Source organism: Mugil cephalus, chromosome 7, assembly GCF_022458985.1.
Source record: "Mugil cephalus isolate CIBA_MC_2020 chromosome 7, CIBA_Mcephalus_1.1, whole genome shotgun sequence".
NCBI classification, from domain to species: domain Eukaryota; kingdom Metazoa; phylum Chordata; class Actinopteri; order Mugiliformes; family Mugilidae; genus Mugil; species Mugil cephalus.
In genome coordinates, this window is record NC_061776.1 from 15,239,565 (window position 1) to 15,264,840 (window position 25,276).

General features: G+C 44.0%; 1 protein-coding gene across 2 annotated transcripts; it reads left to right on the plus strand.

The window, feature by feature from the left end:
* Positions 1-452: 452 nt before the first annotated feature.
* On the plus strand, positions 453-12,002 carry LOC125011460 (BTB/POZ domain-containing protein KCTD1). 2 transcript variants are annotated; one of them, XM_047590689.1, is made up of 5 exons: positions 453-779; positions 6,258-6,436; positions 7,374-7,518; positions 8,544-8,849; positions 10,805-12,002. In XM_047590689.1, exons 1-5 carry the CDS (start codon positions 771-773, stop codon positions 10,964-10,966), a joined length of 801 nt encoding a protein of 266 aa, XP_047446645.1. In that variant the 5' UTR covers positions 453-770; the 3' UTR covers positions 10,967-12,002. The 2 variants fall into 2 exon arrangements, with proteins under 2 accessions (XP_047446645.1, XP_047446644.1); XM_047590688.1 differs by lacking the exon at positions 453-779 and adding an exon at positions 4,744-5,539.
* Positions 12,003-25,276: the final 13,274 nt, after the last annotated feature.

Consider the following 25,276-nt stretch of genomic DNA (forward strand, 5'->3'; position numbering starts at 1 on the left):
ACTTGATTGAGGCAAGGCAAGCTGCAAGTGCTTATTTATACAACTACGTCATTTGGAGGCTGTCCAAAGGGAGGAAAGAGACTGAAAAAGATCACAAAGGAGAAACTAGAGAGTGGGAATTTCATTTACCACATTCCATTAATTTAATAAGTTGATTCAAGGCTAATCAACAAGTTGTCTCGGCGCATGCAGTGTGTATGGTATGCGTTAAAAAGCAGGCAGGTTAGATGTTTGAGAAGTAGAAGGGGGGGAGAAAATCAAAGGAGTCCACCAACAATCTATATAATTATCATCATCTGCTGCTTTTCCTCTCTGGCAAAGAAACACTCCATCCATTTGTAGAAATCGCCCGGGGGAACGTTACATCAAAACTAATCATAACGATTAAAATCAGCTTCTCTGCGAGAGGGAGGCAATAGGCAAGTTGGAGGCAGGAGGGGTGAGGGTGTTGTAAATGCAGACAAAAAAAAATTATTTATTTGATTTTATAAAAACATAAACTCAACAAAGACTGAGGCACTGCTGCTGTGATCTCTCCCTTTGCTCGCAGTTTTATTCTGCAGATTGGTTTAGACTGGGGCAGAGACATGAGCTAATTGTATCCTGATCTTTGCCTTGAGGGGTTTCGGAGCCCTGGAGCAAGTATTCTCTGTATTTTGTTCTGTCTACCTTAGCCAAGCTATTGCATTTCTCACTGGTGTAGGAAGAGAGGCAGGTCGTGGGCCAAATCGGAAGGAAAAGGTGCACAAAAAGATACTTTGTGCCGCTCTATGTTTCAGGTAAGCGAAGATTTATTTGGTTTGCTGTTATTTCCGTGGTTGGATGGACTGGGACATGGAGGCGCAGCAGCTTTTACGCATGTGCCAAGCGATTCGAGCGGTACACTTCTTAAAAAATATTTAACCACTTCCTGGCTATTGTTCCATGGTTACTGTACAAATGTGTACGCGTGACTGCAATGTAGGACGCGTTTGTAGATTGAGTCGAAACGAGCGGCGGATTAGACTGCGACCCTGTCGAGCAGACACTTATCCACCGTGTGAATTCGCTCCTGGCGCGTTTCAGCGCCGAAAACGCCGCCGTCTCCGCGTCGCCGTTGCTGTACAACTTGCTCGTAAACTTACTCAAAACCGCGTTTGCCGTTGCGTTAAAGGTTTTTTCGAAGTCAGTTTCGTCGTGAAACAGTTCCATTTCCTGGCTGCCCCAGATCTTCTAATGAAAGACGCCATTGTGGAGTAATTTTGCCGCAGGCGTATTTCTTATTCTGTATGACAGGATGTACCTTTTACACACGGCAATGCAGAATCTATGAAACGTGTTTAAATGTAAGTCGAGGCCGTGTACGGAGAATCACATTTACGTAAAAGAGGATAAAAAAAATAAAAAAGAAATGTCTTGTTTTCTCTCTCTGATCGCGCCGTGCGTAATCAACTCCACGGTCCGGACGAGATCGGCACATATGTAGTTACTAAGTAGTGCTAAGTAACACTCAGGCATTATTTTCTCTATGGGACCATACTGGATAAACAAAGCTTCTGTTCATAAAGTGTATCCTTTATATAATGCCGTGTAGCGCATCTCAAATAGAAATCCCTGCGTGTTTGGTTACTTTTGTCACTTTTTAGGGAAGGACGAGACTTAAAATGACATCATGAATAGATTAATCTAAGTTTTGGTCACTACTAGTAATGGAAGCCTACAGCCAGTTTCACCAGTCCCAGGGAGTGAATGAACAAACAGAACGAGATGTTGGGTTGTCAGAACTGATCACCTGATGGCGCTGTAACAAAACCATCCAGCGCTAAGCTACTGTGTGTGCAACATCTGTACATCTGTTTCCTGGTGAAATTACACTCAACAGACCTCTGAGTCAGGAGGAGAGCAAAAGAAAAGAAAACATAAATGGTTATCAACTTTACATGTGTGAAACTATATCAGGTGGAGGGTTTTGCTTTACTTGTGAGAAATGCTATTGTATTTCACGTCTGCCACTCCTGTGCCTTGGGGCATTTTGTCTGTGCCAGTAAACATTCACCACTGTCTCCAACAGCCCGCAGCACCGCAGCAGTGGATCACACTTCCTTGTCTGTGATGTCATGCTGATGTACAGCTGCAGCAGCTCCACAAAGAATCATTTGGAAGTAGATTAGTAGGCCTGCACTTGTAATAAAACTCAGGAAAGAATGATGTGGTTCTCTTTGATAAATGTCAGCACACAGCTGTCAAATTTGGATGTGGAGTCCTTAAACTCTGCCTTCAGTTAACAGTTCTTGATTTGATGGTTCCTCGAACACCTGGATCACCGTGAACTAGAGGCAGTGGTTATTTACTTTATATGTGACACACAGGTTTAAGCAGGAACAGGTTAGCATAGCAACCTCTTTCCCCAAATGCAAAAATTATTTTTACAATGGACGAATGTCAGCATTTATCACCACAAACTTAGTCAATGCTTTTATTGAAAAAACTGCAACTGTGCGGTTAATATTATAATATTATATTACAGATCACAGACAGTGTGTGTCTGTACTTATCAGATATTATAAAATTCTTCATAAAACACATGTTTTGAAACACCATTTTTCATAGCAGCTGTTAAGACACAGCAGAAAGAGACAACAGAAGCATTGCAGATTAAGTTAAAAGTTTTTAAACACTTACTGACCTACCGTACCTGTGGTGTCATTGCTTTGCAGCAGGGTGCAGTTACCTTGGAATGCCTCGAGCCCACTTCTAAAAAGTCAGGCAAAACCTACCTGACCAGTGAGCCGGCCTACAAACCCAGGCCATACTTTCATGACACTCTACTACCTGCTGTTTCCTTTTTCTTTTCTTTTCTTTCTTTCTTTCATTCTTTTTTATTTTGTTTTTTTTGCCTTTACATGTGGCTTGTGAGTGAAGTTAACCCAGACTCTGTAGCTGTCTGAGCGTGGACATTTGAAACAAATGGCCACAGGCGAGAAAGCAGAGACAACCCATCCAGATTATGTAAATACCAGTCTGCCTGCCTCCAACTGAATGTTAATGCTCTGATCTGAAATGCTAATTGTGGCTTGTGCGATAGGTCGAGAACGGTGAGGAGCCTTTCTTTTTTTGTGGGATAGACGAATGAGAGTTAGTCTATTGCCTGTGCTGATCCCAAAAGGCCGTTTAATTACGCCAATAGCAGGCAAAGACTTCCTTTCTAAGTTGTTGGGAGTATTATCTTCCTTTCATTGCGGTTTAAGAGAAGACGTCGGCTGATTTAAGGTCTGCCACTGAAAGGGCACTGGTGGAAAGCAACAGGAGTAACAGGAGCGGCTCATGTGCTCCAGACTCTGATGCCCTGTGACTGTTTCTGATTTGTTTGTGCATACCGTGGTGCAACAAAATTACACAAGCGGGGTAAAAGAACACGTTGTCTAAACACATATGCTTTGAATTCTTTGACAAGCAGTCTCACATGGGACTCTTTTGTTGCACCGTGGCAACTCCAGCGCTGCAACAGGTAGGGAAACGTGCTGCAGACCTGCGCGGTACGTCACGTTCCACCCAGTGTATCGTCACCACAGTTTCTTGTGAGTTCTGACGAAGTTGTGACCTTTGAACAGTTCTCGGGCTGAACATGTTACAAGACAAGAATGTTTTCCGAGAGCGGGTCCACGGCATGTCTTTATTTCTGCCCACTCGAAATGATGTTGTGATATAAGAGCTTATTCCCTCACCCCACTCCCCCCCGAGCCCCCCTGCACCTCCCACCCGTTCTCTTTCACTCACTCTTCTTTCTCCCCTGCAATTTTCCATAATGCCTTACAGATTTTACACTCAATCCACCTTTGCGATGACAAGGCTTTGAGGAAATCCAATTCCACCAAGCTGTTTTCAGAACTTACTCTCCAAAGGCACACACACTCGCTCTCACACTCTCTCCCTCTCTCTCTCACACACACACACACACACCACCATCTCCACAAATTAGTCAGGGAACAAATTACCTGCATTCTGAGTGTGATCCCACGCACTTTGCCGGCTGCCTTACACAGGTCCCCTTTTGAAGAGCAGCCATGTGATTTCTCTCTCTTTTGCCCTGCAGGCCCCTTTGCCTTCTGCGAGGGATTCTGGAGTTGAATTTTAAAACTATGTATGGCTGCTGCCTGCGCTTATCAGCGCGTGCACAAGTGGCATGCAAATCAGACCAGGATCACACACGGCATTGGAGGCCTACACTCAAAGGCAAGCTTAATTGCTAATTGGGTATCTAGGTGTGAAACTCACACTGCCAATGAGAAGCAGGAGTGTGGATGTTTTAAGGCCAGTGGTTGAACTAATTAATTTTAATCTGAATGTTATTAAAAATTGTGGATTCCCTGCATTTTCTATGAAAAACAGCCAGGAGAGTGCTGTGGCAGTACTTTTAGCTGCAATTGGACATGTTGTAGTGCGGTTTCGTACTTGTAATATTGTTAGCGTAGCGTTGCAGCACTATGTTGAGCGTGGACATTGGAAGTGGCGTTCGCAGCCATGTGCAGTAACGTGTGCCACGAGAAACAGATCAAGAGGAAGTTTTAAGTGCCTCTGTCTTCTTTGTTGGACATGTTGTTTTGGAAAAGTCTGATCTGGCACTTGAGATCTTGTTTTTTTGTTTGTTTTTTTTGGACATAAGGAACACTTAAGTTATTATATTTGAGTGATACATTATAGTACTTGCCCTAAACATTTAAATAATGCAGCTGGGCAACTGAAAGTGCTTCAGTAATTTGGTTCTGTTGTGTATATTGATAGTGTTGGTAGTGTATATTCTATGGACATGTTTGTCCAGCTGGTTGAGTAGGTTAGTAGTTTGTCACCGATTGAACTTTGTGTGGCTGTTTTGTTTGAGGAGGGCTCAACCTGCTGAACAAAACTGCTCCTGAACAAAAGGCAGCAGCATCGGTGGGGGGGAGGTGCGCAGAAAACACTGATCCAAATGGGCAAAGGCCAGCTGTGGAAGGTCCAGATGTGCGTGTTAACCCGACTCACATGACCAAACGATCACCATTCGGCGAGGCATGATTTGTTTTATTGTGGAAATGCGACGCGCATACCTGCCACTGACACAGCGACAGCCCAAAAGAGCCGCGGGCGCTACAATGCTAATGTTGTCGGGGGCTTTGACTTCTCCCAGCCACTGCAACGACGCTGCTCCGTGTGACAGCCACGGCGCCGCTCTCTTCCCCCGGTGTTCGCCATCCCGCCTTTCACGCCTCTTCACGTTTGGCACCTGTGCGCTGCTGGGGAAAAAAGCCACCGCGTCCTATCTCCTCACCTTAAAGTCTGCGCGGTAATGGACGAAACGGATATCATGGACTTGACGCACCAGAAAGCGAGAAAGCGACCGCGTCCAATCAGTTCCGTGGATGAGTCCGTGCACGCTTCCCTCAAACGGCTCCCGATCCGAGCGGCGGAGTGCAGGGACTCCTCGCTGATGTACGCTGTCAGAGGAGAGCCCGTTCCCGCAGCATCTCTCAAGCAAAATGATCATTCGGTGACTTCCTCTCCAACCACAGTGATGCCGGCGCAGGTAAACGCGTAAAGTCCGATCCGCTGTTGGAGGGGGTGGAAAAGAGATAGGGAACAACTTGTGAGTGGTATCGATTTGTCACTTTTCGCCAGAGGAGCTCACACTTTCAATCTTCCGGCTGTCTTTAAATATAGACTGTGCACAGATTTTTAAATGTTATTATCTGGCACGGACAAACCTCTGCCTGCTGCTGCTGCTGCTGTAATTTACCAGACCGTTTTCACCCTTTTTTCCGAAAATGTTTGTAACATCTAAATGATCCTCGGTGACTGAATGCTACAGCATTTTCTTGAATCTCCACTCAGGGTCTGAAACTTTTGGGGATAAAGTAATTTTCCTTCTGCTAATGGTGTTTGTAGGTTAACATGAAACCCCAAATCCTATTACAGTATTCAAATCAAGAGTCATTATTGCTCATTTCCAAGACTGAGATTGATGCTCCAAATTAATTTGGTTTTGGAGATTATGGCCCTCAGGAATGGATGCTTGTGGCAACATTCAGGTCAAGGTCAGACTGCTCTAGCTTGCAGAGACAAAAACCTTCCTTTCCTGCTCCCCATTCTGGAGTGTGTTCAGAAATGTGTGCAGATTGTTGTGGCTAATAAAATACTCCTCAGAGTTTTTTGTTTGTTTTGGAGCGGAAAACACCAGAATTGAACGCTGCTGTCTGTCAGCGAACCTGTGTGATCACAATTTTCTTCCCTTTGTGCTCCCTCAGGATAATCGCTCCAGCATGTCCAGGCCCATGATCACACGGTCGCCAGTGTCCCCCTTGAGCAACCAGGGCATCCCAACACCTGCACAGCTCACCAAGTCCAACGCCCCCGTGCACATTGACGTGGGCGGACACATGTACACCAGCAGTCTGGCGACCTTAACGAAATTTCCAGAATCCCGGTGAGTCTGCCCAACCATGCATGTGTGTGTGTTTTAAGTGCGGGATGAAGATAAAGTTCTTGCCAGAGGCCAGTGTTGAACGTTTGTACCCAGATTCCTGCGGAAGATTTGATCCTTCATAGAGAGCTCAGTCCGCTCATGCCTGACGTGTTTGCCAGCGTCAGAATTTCCTCACAGTTTAATGTCATCTTGTGTAATGTTTAATGTCATCATGTGACAGCCGAATGTCACATCTATTCAACTCAAAAAAAATATCTCATGGATGCACTTGGAGGAGATACTGAAATAATAATAATAATAATAATAATAAAACAAGTGGCGTTGGTTGTGGTTTGGTGAGGTGGCACCATGAAAAAAAAAAACATTGTGAGGCAAACTTCACGGTTATTTTAAGGTGTAAACAATTCAAGTGCCGAATGCAAAGCCGAGACAAAAGCAACTTGGTTATTCTGACAGATGTCACAGCAGCAGTAAAGTGCCAAAGGGCATGGAGCCATCTGGAGGCTGGGAGGCCTCACTGTCGCTCCGAGGCCAGGCCTGAGGGTGACTGGCACCCAGCCTCAGGCAACCAAGCACCAGCTGGCCCTGACCTCTCCAGACCACCTCTGTTCTTTCTTTCTTTCTTTCTTTCTTTCTTTCTTTCTTATGCATGTGTGATAAACATTTCTTTAGAAATTTGACCCACATCTCTTCTTCTGCCTCTTATACCTCAACTTAATCTCTAAACATGAACCGGGAGACATGATCAGACACTCGAGTGTATGCTTTAAATAATATGGTTCAATTGTTGCTTGCATAAGTTAAAATAATAATAATAATAATAATAATAATAATAATAATAAGTTTGTTAAACTTGATATGTTGTTCTCCTCCCCTCTTTCTCCCCTCCTTTTTCTCCCTAACCCTCCACCCCTCCTTTCTCTCTCTCTCTGGTTAGAATTGGTCGCCTCTTTGATGGCACAGAGCCTATAGTCCTGGACAGCCTGAAGCAGCACTACTTCATTGACAGGGATGGACACATGTTCCGCTACATCCTCAACTTCCTCAGGACGTCCAAGCTCCTCATCCCAGACGACTTCAAAGTGAGTGGATGTCCACCCTAGACACTGTAACGTCCCATCAGCCAGTCAGCAGTCCTAACACACACACACAAACACACACACAATGCATGCTAAGGCCATGTAGTGCCTTTGGTCACTGGTCGTTCTGTGGTAGCTGAAAATGGTTCCCATGCTAGAGAGAAAATATCAGGGCTCCATCAAACGGAGCGGCATCATAACGCGCTTCCTCATCAAGGCTGGCGATTTGGTTCCCTTCAGCAGTTTGCAGATTTATTTGAGATACACAGGGGAAAGCAGTGAGCTCGCACCGATACAAATAAATGTGCTGACAGCCGCGGTCACGCGACATGCTCTTTCCGCAGCTCTCCGTTCTCTCGTGCCAAGCGTCCATCCAGAGTGACTCTCACTGTATGTGACACATTCCTTCTTTTTACTCGTATGTGTCATTTAGTCAGTAATTACTTAACTTGCCCCGGGAGAAAACAAATAACCACATTATCTGATGGACTGTCCACAGCGAGACTCAATCAGTGGAAAGTATGTCAGTTAAAATAAGCAAAGACAAAAGGCGGGCTCAAGTTCAGTCTAAGGCCACGCTCACGTTGAGTGGACTTAGAGAGGAGCATGAGAAAACGGGAATGTGGGGAGATCTAGGCCCTGCGGTCCTGCGGGTAAAGGATCAGCTCCCCACCCCACGCAACCCTGTGCTACACGTCGCACTGCATCTCCTCTTCTTTGGATTGTTTGTAATTTTTGCTGAACGGTGTCTCGACTGGAGTTTATTGCTCGTTCAAGTAGAACAGCACATTTCAGATTGTTTTGCAGTTTGCTTTAGCTTGGAATTAGAAAAAGAAATCACAGTTTTGTACTGCTTTACATTGCTGTTCACTTGTACAGCAGTACGTGCTATCTGTATTAATCTACAAGGGAAAGTAGCATTGTGTGATAGAAATGTTTTTGAGACAGTAGCTCTAAAAAGAGAATAATTAACCATAAAGGTGTTTGTTTTGACTGGCTCCTAAGATGTGAATGTGTTTTTCCTACAGGACTACAGCCTGCTGTTCGAGGAGGCACGATACTTCCAGCTGCAGCCCATGCTCGCCGAGCTGGAGCGCTGGCGCCAGGACCAAGAGCTCGGCCGGGTGTCTCGCCCCTGCGAGTGCCTGGTGGTGCGCGTGGCGCCCGACCTGGGCGAGAGGATCACGCTCAGTGGCGACAAGGCCCTGATCGAAGACGTGTTTCCGGAGATCGGCGACGTCATGTGCAACTCCGTCAACGCCGGCTGGAACCACGACTCCACCCACGTCATCCGCTTCCCACTCAATGGGTACTGTCACCTCAACTCTGTCCAGGTAATGGAAACTCACGGCTGCTTTAGTGTCTTTAATGCTGACCATCTTACTTACTGAATTTGCATCGACGGAACTGACTGAGGTGATGATGTGATCATTCAGCTTTTTTTTTTTTTTACATATATATATATTCGTCTGCTGTTACAGTGCAGCCTTTGAAAAAAAATCACTGGTGTCTGATTGCAAACTCTTATCTTTTTTAATCTAATCAAATCGCAAGAACAGCCTCGCAGAAAAAAAAAAAGAGCTCTTTGATGAGTTCATCATCAAAGCATTAGTTCAGCAAGCCATCATTACACGAGTCTACCTCCATCTTTACTTTTTCTGCGGTCTGACCGGAATAATAATAATCTTGGCTTTGGCTGCGGAGCTGATGGACGTCAGCTTTGATAGGTTTGTCCATCTGTTGCAACATTATTATTATCTTTTTTTTTTTTTTTTAATGGTCTTTAATTGAAAATCGGTGCTGACCTGGTGGATGGATGGTAAAGGGTTTAAGAGTTGGTTTTTAACACACTGGAATGGCTGACACCTTCAATCATGACGGATGTGAATGTGCAAGTGGAGAAGAAAACTGACTGACAGGGGGAGGAACTGGGCAATTGATGGCACAGTTATTAAGGCACAGAATTATGCCCCTAAGTGTCTTATTGGGTTGAATGATGGATTTTTTTATTTAGAATTGAATTAAGCCTTCCAGTGGCTTCCTTTCACCTTCTATTGTTTCTGTTTATAGCCAATATGTTAATTAATAGGAGCTATATTCAGATGCGAGTCAAATGAATATGAGCAGTGAAGAGAGGTTGTATAGTTCAGTTGTATAAATTAATCTTTGTTAATCATAATCATAAAGAGGGATCTTTGAAGGTGTTTATTCTGAGAGCTAAAGGCCACTGTTCTTTCCTCGGTGTAATAGTTTCAAGGCAAACCCACACTTTACACCGAGAGATAGAAGCATAAACTCAGCAAAAAGGAAAACATCTTTAACTGTGTCAGACTCCTCTGTGGTAATCAGCACGTATTTGGCCATACTGCGTTTCACTGATTACATATTGATGTTCCACTGATTCATTGATGGTAAAAATCCGCCGACATGCGTCAATAAGTGATGAAGGAGGGGCATATTTGAAAAGATTTCACCATCATTTGGACTGCGTCTCTGTCTGAGGAAGTCAAATCTCCACCTCCTTCCCAAAAACACACAAACAAGCCCCGTCTCTGAAGTGTGTGAGTCGCGGAGAGCGAGCAAGAGAGTGAGCATGCTCCCTGGCAGGTTGTCCCCAGGCAGGGCCCATAATCCTGTTTGGTTATTAAAGCACGCCGGCGGTGAATGCTGTATCTGCGGCTAATGGAGGCAGGGCGGCGGGGTGGGGTGGGGTGGGTGGGTGTTAGAGAAGGAAGGGGGGCAGAGAGAGCTGCCAGCAGTAGGGGGACCTTTGTAGTTTTGGCGGAGGCTTGGGCCTGGGGCAGAATTGGAGAGAGGGGGTTTTTTGCTGAGCAGCCCACACTGAGCCAAGTGGCAGAGAGAAAGCCTCACTGCTCCCTGGGGCCTCTTCGATGGAATGTGATCCTACGGCCCCCCTGGACACGTCTGTAGATGTCTGCAAGGCTGCGAGATCAGAAACAGCTACACACACACGCAGAGACAAACGCACGTAACGACACGCCAGAAAACAATGGAAATGAGGCATGAGGCAATATGAGAGGCTCTTGGTTTTGGGAAAGTCTCGTGAAAGTCTCGTCCAAATTCCCGTCACAAGCCGTATGTTGCTGCAGCTCACTCCCAAAGCTGTTTTCAGAGCTGGTCGTGCTATGCTTTCCAGCTTCGCAGCTAGTAAACAAAAGGTTAGAGGTCACATTAAAGCTTTAGCATCACTGTTTGTACTTATAGTTTATGGGTTTCTCCTTAATGTTTCTGACATCTTGCTCCATCTATCCTTTTCTACCTTTCCCAGGTTCTAGAGCGTCTCCAACAACGAGGCTTCGAGATTGCCGGCTCCTGCGGCGGAGGCGTGGACTCATCCCAATTCAGCGAGTACGTCCTGAGGAGGGAATTGAGGAGGACAAGTCAGCGAGGACCCAATTCAAACAGGATAAAGCAAGAGCAGCTGGACTAGAGGCCTCCCGAGCAGTAGGAGGCGCTAGACTTTTCTGTGGCAGCCAAACGCTTGACGCTGCAGAGCTCTGTGGACTCTGTTTTTCTTCATTTCCTTGTTGATGTTTTTGTTTTCTTAAACTTGAGAACCATCTATAGAATAAAAATGAAGTGCAACAGGAGATTTTTTGCCGTAAGAAGATACAAGACATTTGATAAGTTTGAGATTGCGAGGACATTTGTGATTGTCTAGCCCCCATAAAAGCAATTTAAAAAAAGGATTTATATACGCTGGATCCCCAAACAAAGTTTGTTTTAACACTTGGAGCCTACATTAGGTTCAATATGATTTCTAATTTACCCATATAAATTAAAAAAAATAAGGTTTTTATTGCTGGTGTAGTGTGTTGCATAGCTTGTCACCAATGACTTGGTTTTGTTGTCCAACTGGCATATTGGCCAAGTCTGTTTTTATCCCTCATTCTGAAAAGGTCACTGAATGTCTCAGTTGTCATCACCATCTTTTTTCACAATGAACATGATGTTTAATATTGTGATACCAATGAAGTGTTTTCATTTTTGCTTCTTTTTTTTTCATTTTTTTATTTGGCACATGCCATTCAATAGAGTTCATCAAAAATTTAACATTCTATACACAGTAAAAAAAAAAAAAGAAAGAAAAAAAATTGTAAATTATTAAGTCACACCATTTGCCTCATCGGGGAGTATGAACCACAAACCCCTGTGCGCTACCTTGGGAATTATTTAATTGGATCATAATATTCCTCCGAGTCATGACCTGTAAATTATCATCGTATATGTGTTTGTGTTTTTTTTACATTGAATCTTTTTAAAGCAAATTTGTTGCCTCAGACATGACTGAACAGATTAAAAGCTTACTGTACCACCCACTCCAAGATCACTTTTATTTGTAGCACATATTGATATGAAGTTGGATATAAAGTATTTCTAAGATGACTGACCCACCTACGCTCCTAAGATTTGAGTAAAGAGGAATGTAGCAAAAAAAAAGTGAAATAAATCTCAGCTAAACTTGTCGTGGTGCCTGTTTGCTGTTTTTACTTTGCTGCAGGGATCTGCTTTCATATTTCTGCACAGTGTTGCATTTGCGGTGCTTAGTTAGTGCGTCCTTAAATCAGAATTTTCTTGCAGACTAATTGTACTTAATGGCAAACAAAGCCAGAGAGGTAAAGACCAAGGGGATATTGTACCTTGGAGGATTAATGCTGGTGCATCAGTGACTACACAAGGCATTCTTTACTTAGTTATATTGAATAGAGTCGACTTCTCCACGCAAGTCTTGTCAGTTGTGCTTCCACATATTCCTGCAGGGCCAAAATCCAAAGTGAAATCCCACACGGAGCCCTGTCGTCTTGTCTCCGTCCCTTTTGGCAGAATCTCCACTTTCTTTGGCTATCTACGGTTTATGCTATATGTCTCCCTTTCAGGCCTCTTTGCCCCAGATTCCCTTTTGACTGACTGCTATTCTCATGGGCTAGAGGTGCAGCTGTGAGTGGTACACCACGCTGCTTTGTTTTTCAATCAAAAAGAATCAAACTTTGTTTGATGGCTGTGCCTAGTTAAGCATTTATGATCCGGGTCGCAAGCATGTCAACTTTCAGCTTAGATCATTTGAACTTTCAGTTAAAACTGTTTTTTGAACACAACATTTGCTTTTAACAAAGCCAAATATGAACCCTTACCACAAGCCATTATCTTTAACCTGATATGATATGAAACGATTATTTCAGATATGCGAACATTTTCAAGGTGATTTTATTTGCTTCCTTGCTGAGATTTAAAGGAAAAATACTAAAAAACAGATCCTGTTGTTTTTACTCTTTTCTTAAAAAAAAAAACAACCACAAAAAAACATTGACATGTTAATCAGTGAGCTTCATAGTGGACCAATCTACTGGCAGGAGGATGTGACTTTGAGTGCAGGTTCAAGCTAGCTGTTGCCTTGTTTCCGGCCTTTGTGCTAAGCTACGCTAACCACTAGCTAGGTATAGCTACATATTTAGCTCACAGACAAACATCTAGCTTAATTAATACACATCAATAACTTTGTACGGGGAAATGAATGACATCTAATAAATGTGGGTAACAAACAGTGCTAGCTACTGTACATCATAACTTAAAGGTGTCAGTCTTCTTGGTCATAACAGCAAATGTGGTTAACTCATAGGTCAAAGGTCAACAAAATAAACTGCTGTTGTTTTAATAAGGAAGTGAGGCACTTTAATGAATTAAGTTTTTCATGTGAATCTGCAGCAGACAGAAACGTTGGTTTGTATTACTGCGATCCTGGAAATCACCGGCTCTCATCTGACAATGATTTATTGTCCTGTATTCATGTCCAGATCTGTTTACAGATTACATGAGCAGTAACTTGATGCAGGATATTTACAGGGTGTGCCACCATGGACACCCAGTTCCTAATTCTGCAAATGTATGAATTGTGCAAATTTTGGGCTATCGGGGTCAGTCACCATTCAGTTTCCGTATTTGATGAAAAACTAAAAATCTTCCAGATTGCAAAATTGGACTCAATTATTTGTATATATGTTATTTACCTAAAACAAAATGTTGTTATGGGCAGACCTGCCACCTATTTAGCTTTAAAGTCAGTTGTAACTACTTCTGTGCACCTTGTGATTTCTTAAGTTTATTACCTGTGGGGCAGCCTGGGTATAATGAGATCTTGTCCAGTCCCATCGCTTCTCACTTCCTGGATTCAGACTAACTTGAAAAGGAATTAGAAATATCACCCCTGCAGAACACAGTCTGTTGGAGAAAAAGATGAATGGCATTAAGAAACTGACTTCCAGTGCTTTAGAGGACAGGGGTTTTTAGAGGAGAATAAAGCGAGTGGAGATCCTCCTCTCTTCTGTGGCGAGTCTGTGATCATGTCTCTTTCACTTGCCTTTTTCTCTAGTGATTATTTCCAGTCATCAAAAGGCAGAGTAGGGCCTGGAGAAAGTGGCCGTGGCCATCTTTCCATTGCTCCCCGGGCTTTGCTTACTCACCACGACTGAAGGTCAGTGGATGGACTCGTTCACCTCATCTTCAGATCATGAGCCCTCATGGTGTTTAGCTGTGCAGCCAGTGCAAGCTACAGCTCCTAATGAATATCATAACTAAATAGATTTATTATATGATACACTAGATTCAGTCTTACTCTGTCTGCAGTCCTCTATCTTGGACTGTGTTGATCTGTAGGTAATATTTTGTACTGTAGGTGCCTCCTACCTTTATTGAAAAAGCCTCTGGGCCATTTTATGCCAGCAAGATAATTATAAATGTAACCTATGGCAAAAAAGCAAAACAACTCCCACATCTCTCCCTTGCCATTTCTCTCTCTCTCTCAGTCTCTCTCTCTCTCTCTCTCTCTCTCTCTCTCTCTCACCCTCCCCTCCTCACCCACCCTCAGCCTCAGGAGCTGATTTCAAATTTTCAAAGATATCTCATAGAGAGGCTGTGAGATTGAAGGCTCATAAATACCTTTATTATAATATAATGGTCACATATTTCTCCCCATTATTTCTAGCAGAGAAATTAGTTCATCTGTGTGATGAATGCCTGCGTAGTCTTTGGGGCTTTAAATGTTCTTGGATGGTCAATGATATCTCAAATGGACACTAGCTAGTAGAATAATTTGTCACAGTGGCTTTGCTTGAGTTACGGGATATCAAGTCTAAGAACGGCGCCAGTCTAAACACACAAAAAAAAGTACAGCTCGGTATCTGCACCGATGGGTTCCTGTGTGTTTCTGTTGTACCATATTAACACATAATCCTTTATGTCCCCAAGTTTTCTTTCTGCACGAACCCAAGGCAACGTGTAATAATCCACAAAAACATCCACAAGAACTAATTTTTGACGCAGTAAGCCTTAATAATCACGGTGGTCTTGTCAGCTCAGTCGCGGAAAAACCATCCGGCAGCAGGGATATGCTGCAGCAGCAATGGATGCTGGGTGACCAAAGCAAACACGCAGGTTCTAACATGGTTTCTGTGACTTCCCAAAAATAATTTCAACAGTTATATTCCATAATGTTTTGGGACACACACATTTAAAAGCTGTGACAGAATTATTCACTGCGAATGGAATCTGGCATTTCACCTGGCGCTGCCCGCTGAGCTAAGGAAAAGGCACCAGGTGTCACTTGCGTTGAAGAAAGCTCATCTTTATGGTAATTTACTTAGACAAAATAAGAGACAACTGAAACCATCCAAAAAGCTGTTCTGTACAGGGAGCTATGGCAGATGCTCCATAAGGGTGCACTCTGAGCCAAGTAGTGAGTGAAACTTCATGATTTATGGGGAAAGTTTTAGCTATACATTCTCTTTTTTTCAGCTGAAATGTATAAGCAGACGAATTTTACACACTGAACGGATTTAACGTGTCACCTGTTCAGGCTATTTTTAAACAAAAGGAGAAGCTTTGCGTTGTTGTCACACCATGAGGCTTGCATGGACTATATCCTGCTGAGAAATAATGATCATGTGTAACTGGGTGTGAGTTTCTAATTTGGAGAAAATAATTTGTCTGGGTGGTTGGATGAGTAATGCGTGCATGCGTCACGACACTATGTGGCATAATTCTCAATCACGTTTTGGATGTTTGCATATTTCTGCTAATTCGCGCAAGCTACCGCTCGTGCTGATGGGATGTTCATTTTGGTCTGGACTCCTAATAATAGGAGGAATCCTAATATCGGCGGGAGCATCAATGCCTGTGTTAACGCAGACCCCTTGACGAGTGCACATGCAAAAATCGTCTCACACCGGTGGAAGTTCCAAGCGCAAGGTCCTTGCGTAACCCTGCGCAGTAGTATAAATTATGCATTAGGGACCAAAAACATCAGCTTGCTGCTAGCTAAAGAGGAACAATCAGGGCATTATCCTCACTGGGATGTGTCCCAGATGTGTGGAACCAAGATAACTTTAAAAGAGGTGGTTCAGTGTGAACCAAAGTGCCAGATTGACCAACTCATGGGACCGACTGACATTGCCATCCCCCGAGCTACCAAGAATTTATCGTCCATCCCAAACTACAATTAAACTACGGGTAATTGTGTCCAGTTCGACAAAGCAAGTCTAGATCCTTGGCAGACAGTTAGTCACCCAGACATGCAACATTAGTGGAGTGGTCCTTAACAAAAAGTAAATGGAAAATTAGCCTAACTGCTAACACCATGTTATACTGAACCCCTACACTTAACCTTTTTGTGATCAAAAAAATAAATAAAGTAAAAATGCACCAACCAATATCAGAACTCCAGTGGCTCCATAGTGAGTTGTTTGGGCTGTAATATGTGAGAGTGCTCCAAGTGGACAATTTGAGGTAGTGCTCCACAACTTGCTCTGCTCTCCATTGTTTATTTATCAGTCAGGCCTTGAATTATGGTGTGCTTGCAGTGAGGAATTTTAGACCGGACTACGGTCGCTGCAGGCCCCTTGGCATACACTGTACACTGAGAGGGAATCATTTATATTCTACTCCAGAGGTAACAGAAGAACATGAGATTGGGAAACAGCTCAAACACCACTCTGCTTGTGAGGCTTAAGGCAGAGAAAAAGTCAAGCTGTTTTTTTTTTTTTTTTTTTTTTTTCCTGGTGTGGTGCAAAGCACATTTAAGCAAGTTCTGTTTTTCTTTTCTATTATTTTAGTACTTGCGACAAACACTTCCTAATATATGAGCCGCGTTTGTGGTTTTCAGACTGACGATGAGCGGGCTCGGTGGAGGTGTGATGGAATGCTGGGTTCGGTGTCATTTTCGTCAGCCATAAAATCGGAAATTAAGCTACACGATAAATGCTAAAGGTGCTGCATTTCAGCCGGCAATGAAAAAAGCCTTTAGGGCATTTTAAGGCACTAAGTTAATTGCAAATGTATTCTTTGGCAAAAACATCAGCCAACTTTCCCCCTCCCACCCTCCTTTACTTTTTTCTCCCCCTCTCCCACAGCTGAGAATTAATAAGGGATAGGTAGCCTTGATTAAAAGGTCTCAACTATACTGTATTGCTCTGTGGTAGCACACCTCCCCTGCACTAGCCTTTCACATGGGTGGACCTGCATGTTAGAAGTGCTCTAATGATTCTGGAGCTTGCCATTCGAGGGCCACCCATCCATCATAGTGGTAAGGCCAGCGGCTTTATTATAATACAGAGGACAGACATGCTCCGAGGCTATGTGGGACACAATAGAGGTCTTTCAACAGACCTATAAATACATGATCTGTCAGAGTTGCTGTCCTGGGGGCGCTCTCAGCCAGGCTCTAGCCCTCCGGTCGGCCATCACTTATGCTAAGATATGCGCCGGGCCCCGGGGCTAAGGCTAAGGCTCAGTTCATTCCAGCCCCTCATCAACCACCACATTCTACCTCCAGCCACGAGAATAAATAAGAACAAGATGAAAAAAAAAAAGTGATTCATTGTGATGGAGAGCAAAACCTTAACAAAACAAACAAATCGGGGGAGTGGAAATAAACAGTGATAGCCTATTATTGACTCTTTGGCAGCAGCGGCATCTCGAAAGCTGTTGCTGAAACAAACACGGGGTGAAGTTTGATCCAGCAACGCACAACAGACGAACAAACTGACCATGAGGGTTACATGTTGGGACACTGTTGCTTTATTAAATCGCTGCTACGGTATATTTAAAACAAACCCCGCACTTGCAAGCGTGCGCGGTGACAAAAGAAGTGTCAGATGGATATGTGTCACTTAGAGGCAGAAGTGGATCATCACTGTCTGCCGTCAGCTCTTCCTCCAATATTATGATCTGTACGTATATTTTAAGTGATATATGCGGCTCCTCCTCCTCCTCCTGCTGCTCATCTTATCTCAGGTGAGAATCTTTTTTTTTTTTTTTTTTGCGCTGCTGCCTCCGAGCCAAGATCAGCAATCTGGGAGTTGGGTGTGTTCTTTTGGAGATTAGTGAGGATGGAGGCTGTTGCATGTTAGAATAATAAACAGGTGAACATTTTAACTCTGCATAATTCTCTATCTCGGCGCCACCTTAATGTATTAAAATCATATTCTTCCTCGGGGCAGAAAACCAGCAGCAGATTATGTCCAGGGCACGGTGAGTGGAAACCCAATGACAAATCCCACCACTCTCACAACAATGATCACCTGGGAAGGAGGCTGCTATTTATCATGCTTTTCACCAAACCTTGGCATTTAAGGATGCGATTCGAGCTGTTTAAATTGTGAGTATTGCTAAAAGTGGCTGGTGATGTGGTAATGCCATGTTTACACTGGGACACACTTCACTGTATCTGCAAATAACACCCTTCTCCAAACACGTGTTCGCGTGCCCCAAGTTTTTCCTGCTCCCATATCCAGAGCACTCCACAAGCCCCCTCTTTGACTTCTCCAAGGGTAATTCCAGTCCCCTTGACACCCAAGCCAGGTAGAGGATAGTGTTTATAATGGCTGGTGTGCTCAACTTTAGATTTTTTGTAGCCCCCTCCCTCCACACACACACACACACACACACACATGCACACAACAAGGCCCCCTGCACCAGCCTCATCCACCCTCAAGCGCTCCCTCCCCGACCGACTCTTCTTCTTCTTCTTCTTCTTCTCCTTCCCCGAGATCTCTCTTTGCCACAGCTGCTGCCTCCTGGCCTCACCCAGAGCCTTCAGGAGGCTTCCCAGCTCCCTCTCCTATCCCCTGCAGCCAAGAAGGAAAAGCAGGCAAAGAAGGAAAATAAAACTTCAGGCACACCACGCAAGGCCATCTGGGTAATCTAGTTCAAAAGGCTCGAGGTGATAGCTGCAATTTACACAGGCAAAAAAAAAAAAAGGAAAAAAAAGAAAGAAAGAAAAAAAAGAAGAAGAGACCTCATTTCCATACCTACCAGCCTCAAGGAGATGAAATTGAATAAACTAAGAATTAGAAAAGAATTACAGTAAAACCAATACGGAATATTCAACATTAGTTCATTTTGTCCTTGTAACACCCCCCTCCACACACATACACACACACACACACATACACATACACACACATCTCCTGATTTCTTAAGAAACAGAACAGTTGACAAGAAGGTGCCATTGACAACGAACAGAACCGCGCAAGTGCACGCACACACCAGCACCGCTCCGCACAAATGCACGCTGAGGCACACACAGCCGAAGGGAGAAACAATATTTGTGATGAAAGCAAATCAAACTGAAATCCAACATGTTAAAGTCAAGTTGATTAGTGTGAAAATGTAAAAGCATCTTCAACTGGCATATCCCACAGTCATAAAGATATGTTAATTTGCAACTTAATGGCTGAAAGCGTCATTTTGCTTATATAAACCTTGAAACATGCTGCATTTCTGAAATGTGCCTTAATTTAATGAAGTAAACACCACCACAAAACAATAAATGCCCCAATTAAAGAACAGGCATGAAGAGAAGTGTCTATTTCCCATTTTCGCCCCTGCAGACATATGTACCCGAGCGTGTCTGCACGCGGGAAAGCATATGCATCGTGTGGCGCTCATAAACATCGCGCCTTCACGTTTCGCATTAGCATATGCACGGTGTTGTTTAAGATGTAGGTTATCTGGTGGGAGATCCGGGCTACGTGTTTATGGCGATATCAGTGGGCACGCATGTAAGTACGTGTGTTTGCGAGTGTCTGCTGGCGGTGGGAGCATGTGTGTGTGAGTGTGTGCGTGTGCTCTTGCATGCCTCATAATGTCTGAAAGTGTACAGCTACGATGGTGTGGTGCTACTGTATAATTAGTACATAATAAAGTCAGGGTTACCATTCATAATTGCATGCATGTTACTAGAACATATTGTGCATTAGAGGCAGGATGTGCCTTCCCTCTATTCTTCCTTCCTTCTTTTCCTGCTCCCGTGTCTGTATGTCATCTGGCCTGCTTCGCACCCCTGGAGGGCATATCCCATCAGGCTTGCTGTGCTCCAATGTGTCCCGACAGACCTGATGTGATCTGAGTGGCTGACGGGTTTGTCCCTGCTGCCCGCTGTCTTTTCACTTCCCTGCTTTGCTCACACATGTGCCTAAGAAACACACAACCTGATGCGGGCTGACTGGAGTTTGCACCTCCCGTGGAAAGCTCCAAATCAGTGCATGTGCAATTATCTGCTGCATGTGCGTGCGCCGGAGATGTCAGCAGCTTGCGGGAGCCGCGCGCGCACGCGCTCGGCGGGCACCTCACAGCGATCGTCTCGAGTTTAATCTGGAGTTTTTCTGTTACGCCGTGCATAATTCAGCGCGTTTCACTTCTACTTTTAGTATCCGTTTGAATGTGTGCATAAATGTGAACGTTCAATTATGAAACCCCGTTGGAGAGAAACAATGCCCTCTTGGTTCAGTAGCCATCTTACGCACACACACATGAAGAAGCCTGAGGGGATGCAGAAAGAGTGGGGGTTGGATACCATGAGACTAGGGCATCAAACTGGGGCTTAGAGACAGAGATATACCAACTGGAACCTTATACCTACAGGGTGTGTGTCTGTATGTGTGTGTGTGTGTCTGCTCATGTCCTCGTGTTAACACAAACTCACACATATGGAGGAAGCAAGTGTCATACTGAGGAAGGGAGAATGCAACATAGGGGGAATACAGTTAGTGGAGGCTCACTGTGTGTGTGTGTGTGTATGTGTTTGAATATAATCTAATTGCTTACTAGTGGAGGACAAAATTGTTTTGCCTGCAGGTATAGGTATGGGTGGTGCTGATGAGAACCTGTCTGATATCTCAATCCACCAATCAGGTATGCTGGGCCACCCCACAGTTTACCTCCTAAAATCTTGTCCTCCGCGCACCCGCACCGTGTGCGCGAACGTACCACCACTGCTCATAACGCGCGCAGATTTGTTCAAGATTTTACCTGAAAACACAAAATAAACGAGAGCACGGTTGAAAGTCTCGAGGCGGCAGCGGCGGGGAGCATCGAGCTCTTAGCATTCAATTAAAAAAATAAAGATCAAGGGGACTTCTATTGATATTTCTCTGCGCACTTCGGGCACAGTACTACAATGCCCCGAGTTCAAAGAAATGTTTTTCTGATCGGTGATTAACTACTGCTGGAGCACCCGCAGGTGCTCGACACGCCCTTGCGTGTCTCGTGGCTAAAATGTGAGCCACAACGTGAAGGAGCTGACTGCAGAAAGTGCTCTGGGAGGATGGCGACGAAAGCAGCGTTATTATCGCGCTCGTACCCATTCAAGCGCGGCTGAGTATGCTTGAACTCGAGGTAAAGGTCCGGCCGGACAGGTGCTTTCAATCACTAATTTGCTCTCAGTGACTGCGATCGCCGGGCGTGATGGATCACTTGCTTAGTTTTACTGTAGAGCTCAAAAACTTTTTCCACTTGAATGATAGTGCAGCTGTGCCGCTTTAAGATGACACAAAAAACTTGGCCATTTCTGACATGATGTTTTGACATTGTCAACTTGGGAAATTCTTGCTTCAAAAGCCCAGGGACATAGCCGCCATTTTTGGGGCGAGGGTGGGGTGGGGGCACACGTGACCCCTTCGTGCTGTCTGCGATCATTCTAACTGACTCGTCGATGGGAGGGGACGAGGGGGGCAAGCAGGTCAGGAGTCACTCAAGTCTCGTGGCAACCCAAGGGCATTGTTGTAGGGGGGACGGGGAGACCGAGAAACAGAGCGGTGGTGTAGCTGCGAGCCCACGGGTGAAAAAGAGGTCAGTGGCCACAGGAAGCGGTGCAAAAGTGCCCCGAGCTACTGCGCTTAATGAGAGCACATCCCCCGAGGTGCATATCCCAGCAGCCTAACTGCCACATGAAAAACTCCAATCTATATTGAGTGCTGCAGGCACAAGAGAGCAGCCATTTTCATGGTCCATTCCCTAAGCCAGGAGCCATCTTGTGAGGTAAACAAACCCAAGTACAAAGATGTTTACCTTCGTATGGGGCCAGTGTTTCCATCATTCATACGTCGCTCTGCCAGAGTCTTACAGTACGTTTGCTTTGAAAGACCTTGATTGTGCAAGTCTGAAAAAGAGCTTCCTCCAAAGCACTGTAAATTGATTTATTAATAAAGTTTTTGTGGCGCTCCCGAGCTGAGGCTACTAAAACAGGAGCCCTACTGGGTAAGTGGGAGAAATACATTTGAAAATAAACTTTGAGCAACTCATTAGATTAAGAAAATTATAAGAATAATAACCCTGAGCACCGCCTGGGGAGGGAAATCTCATTAACAGGTTTTTCGATTCCTCCTTTCAATACATTTGTTAAAAGTGCCAGAGAGTGTTCAATTATCACCCGCCCTCTCACCTCCAAGACATCGGGTGACAAAAACCCCAGAGAAACCTGCAGGGCCAGGGAGGGGCAACGCACACCAGAACAAACACACACACACACACACACACACACACACACACACACACACACACACACACACACACACACACAGAGTTTCTTTTCATTCTCCCAAGTGTAATGGGCTTTTTGACCATTTGTTTAATACGGTCAACAAACAAGAAAAGAGCTGGAGGGCTACTCAGGAAATGCAGTTGCACTCTTGATTGAGCACGAGCACGAGAACGTCATGTATCCTCTCAGGTCCGTACATGTCCAAGTCTTCATAGACAAAAAAGAAAGCTTTTGCCCATTAAGTCTTAAATACAGTATGTATTATATTATAAAGAAATCCTTTCATTCCCTGGGTTTTATAAGAGCAACCAGGAGCCCCACCTAAGTTTCTTTCTTTCATCTGTTTCCAATCTTCTTATTAGCCTTTGGGCTACATCCTTGAGGCAAGAGGTTTGCAAGGCTATATTTGTTCTGGAACCATTTACTGTGCTCTCCTCCTTTTCAAGGAATGGCAGAGTGCCTGAGGCGGGTGCAACACAGCCTACCTGGAGTGCTGTGTCTCCACCCAACCCCCATCTGGTGGTAGTCACCAACACTGCAGCGTTAGGTCGTGCCTCACAGGCCTCCGACTACAATGGCTGCTTAGAAAGACATCCCAATCTGGAGACGAATAATGAATAATTTCAGCTTCTGAACGTCCCTTTGTCTGTAGGCATGTGGAGCCGATTGAAAGCTAAGGCCACAGAGCCCAACACCATTTGCAAGACAGATTTTCAAAAGCAGGAACAAGTCGCTGAAAGTTGACACTGTACACTTGCCATATTTATTTCTGGTACCAGCTAAGAGTTAGCGTCACCGCAGCAACACCTGGAGCTAATACCTCTTGCCAGCTAATATGCCTTAAAATAACCTTTACAATCCATGCAAGGCGTAAAATGGACTTGTAATCATAATACCTAAGACAGCTATGTAGCTTCCTAATTAAGAAATAAGATTTAAGTTGAGACACGTGGTTAGGCTGCCTGCAAGTGCCAAATCCTGGAGATTTAGCACTGGCTAAAAACTACTAGTTGTATAAGAAATTCAGTAAAGCCCAGATTGTTTCTTCTTATTCCTTAACGTATATCTAACTGTATATTTTGTTTGACCTCGGCTTGACTCTGTCTGTTGCATGTGTAGACATGTGAGTGCCAATAACACAACAACATGACGTATGTTATGGAACCTGTGAAACAGAGTTTACTGTTTAATCTGTGGTGGTTCCAAGGCTGCCAAGGGCTGTTTTGTCCACAGGTAACATTTCAGTTGCAAGCAAAATTAAAACTGCCAGAGTGGTCCTAGAAGGAACAATGGGATTAAAATAACACACTGTAATGTGGGCAAAGGGGTAAGATGATATTTAAACACAGTGTGTGTACAAGTGTTACATAAAGAGGGAGAATGATTTTTAGATAGGTAAATAAATATATGCATTAAAATACACTCTCTAAGTTGGAGGCACTAGAGAAGTCATTTCTTCCCCAGCCCTCTAGCTGCAAACCTGGTATCACTCAGTTCCATTTCAGCGTTGCCTACGCAATTGTTGAAACAGCAGCACATGCTTGGCTTCATTCTTGGTTTCATTTTATTTTCAGTGGACTGACGCTTGCCGTGACAGAGGAAAAGGGAATAAGTTAAAAAAAAAAAAAAAAAAAATCAATCCTTTGAAAATGGGTTTTCATCAGAGCTACACAATGTTTGATGTTGCTCCGTGTCAAAGAACAACAGCGCACACTGGCACAGTGCCACTGATGCGAAGACTCTATGATCAGAAAACTACACTCACAGCTGCAGTGACAATTTCTTTCAGGCATGCGATGCCGGTCCAAACCTCTGCCCCAGATGTAGATGACGCCATTGGGCCTTTTATTTTGTGGTGGGAAATTTTGTCTTGTCATATAAATTCAATGACACTGTTCTATTTAATTAAATTTAATTTAATTCCATTTGAACTTGGGCGTTGGGATTTCAAAACTCCTAGTAAGAAATTGAAACTGGAACACTTTCAAAAGTTGGCTATCCAATTTGGAAAGTCAATCCAATGTTAACATACCCAATACCCAAACTCAAAATTCAAGATGTCCTCCAGGCATTAACAGTAGTAAAAGCTATAGTATTTTTTTTTTAACCACTCTGTTTATCTGTGTGCCATTAAATTCTTTGTAGCCCATGTGGTTTTAGTCTGTGAACATATCTCTACCATATTTCTATGCACAAAATAATGCCTTCAGAACTGGTATTAGTCACAATGGTTAACTTACGCAGTGAGAAAGAGCTGGTGTATTGTACTTTGGTTTTCCAACATGTGATGCTGGAACAATGTTAAATTAGATGGGACTTCATTCAGAGCTCTGACTCTGGAGGTTAATGGAACACATCATGTAGGTCATTACAGCGAGCCAGCTAGCTACCATGCACAATCAGAAGTTAATTTGCATTCAGTCATCATTAAATCCATTATTTAAATAGCATCCTCTTGTGGCTTTAACAACTTTACAAGTAGATGCTTTTGCTGAGGGTGTGACATGTTTGTTCATGTTTTCAAAATGGTGAAGATGACTGGTAAGTTACAGAACTAACTTTAGTCATTTAGAGTTTTCTTTTATAATTCATCTGATAAAAAGGTCAATATTCTCAGTCAGTACGTTTACATGAATGCAAAAAACAAATTGTTGCCTTAATCCGACTTTAACGGGACAACCTGTGAACACTATTTTTACGACTAAAATTGGAGTTCTCCTTGTCTGATTAAGACACCCAGATAGTGCGATCTGACTTTAACTGGATAACACCTGTGCACATATGCCACAACCGATGGCTGGTGTATGACTCTGGAACAAAAACATCCAAGAAAGCAAGTCACAGAAGAAAGTAAACAGAGCCGGTAAAGGCACCACCTAGGGATAGCGTCATCTTATCTGCACCATAAGTAGCACGCACATTATGTAG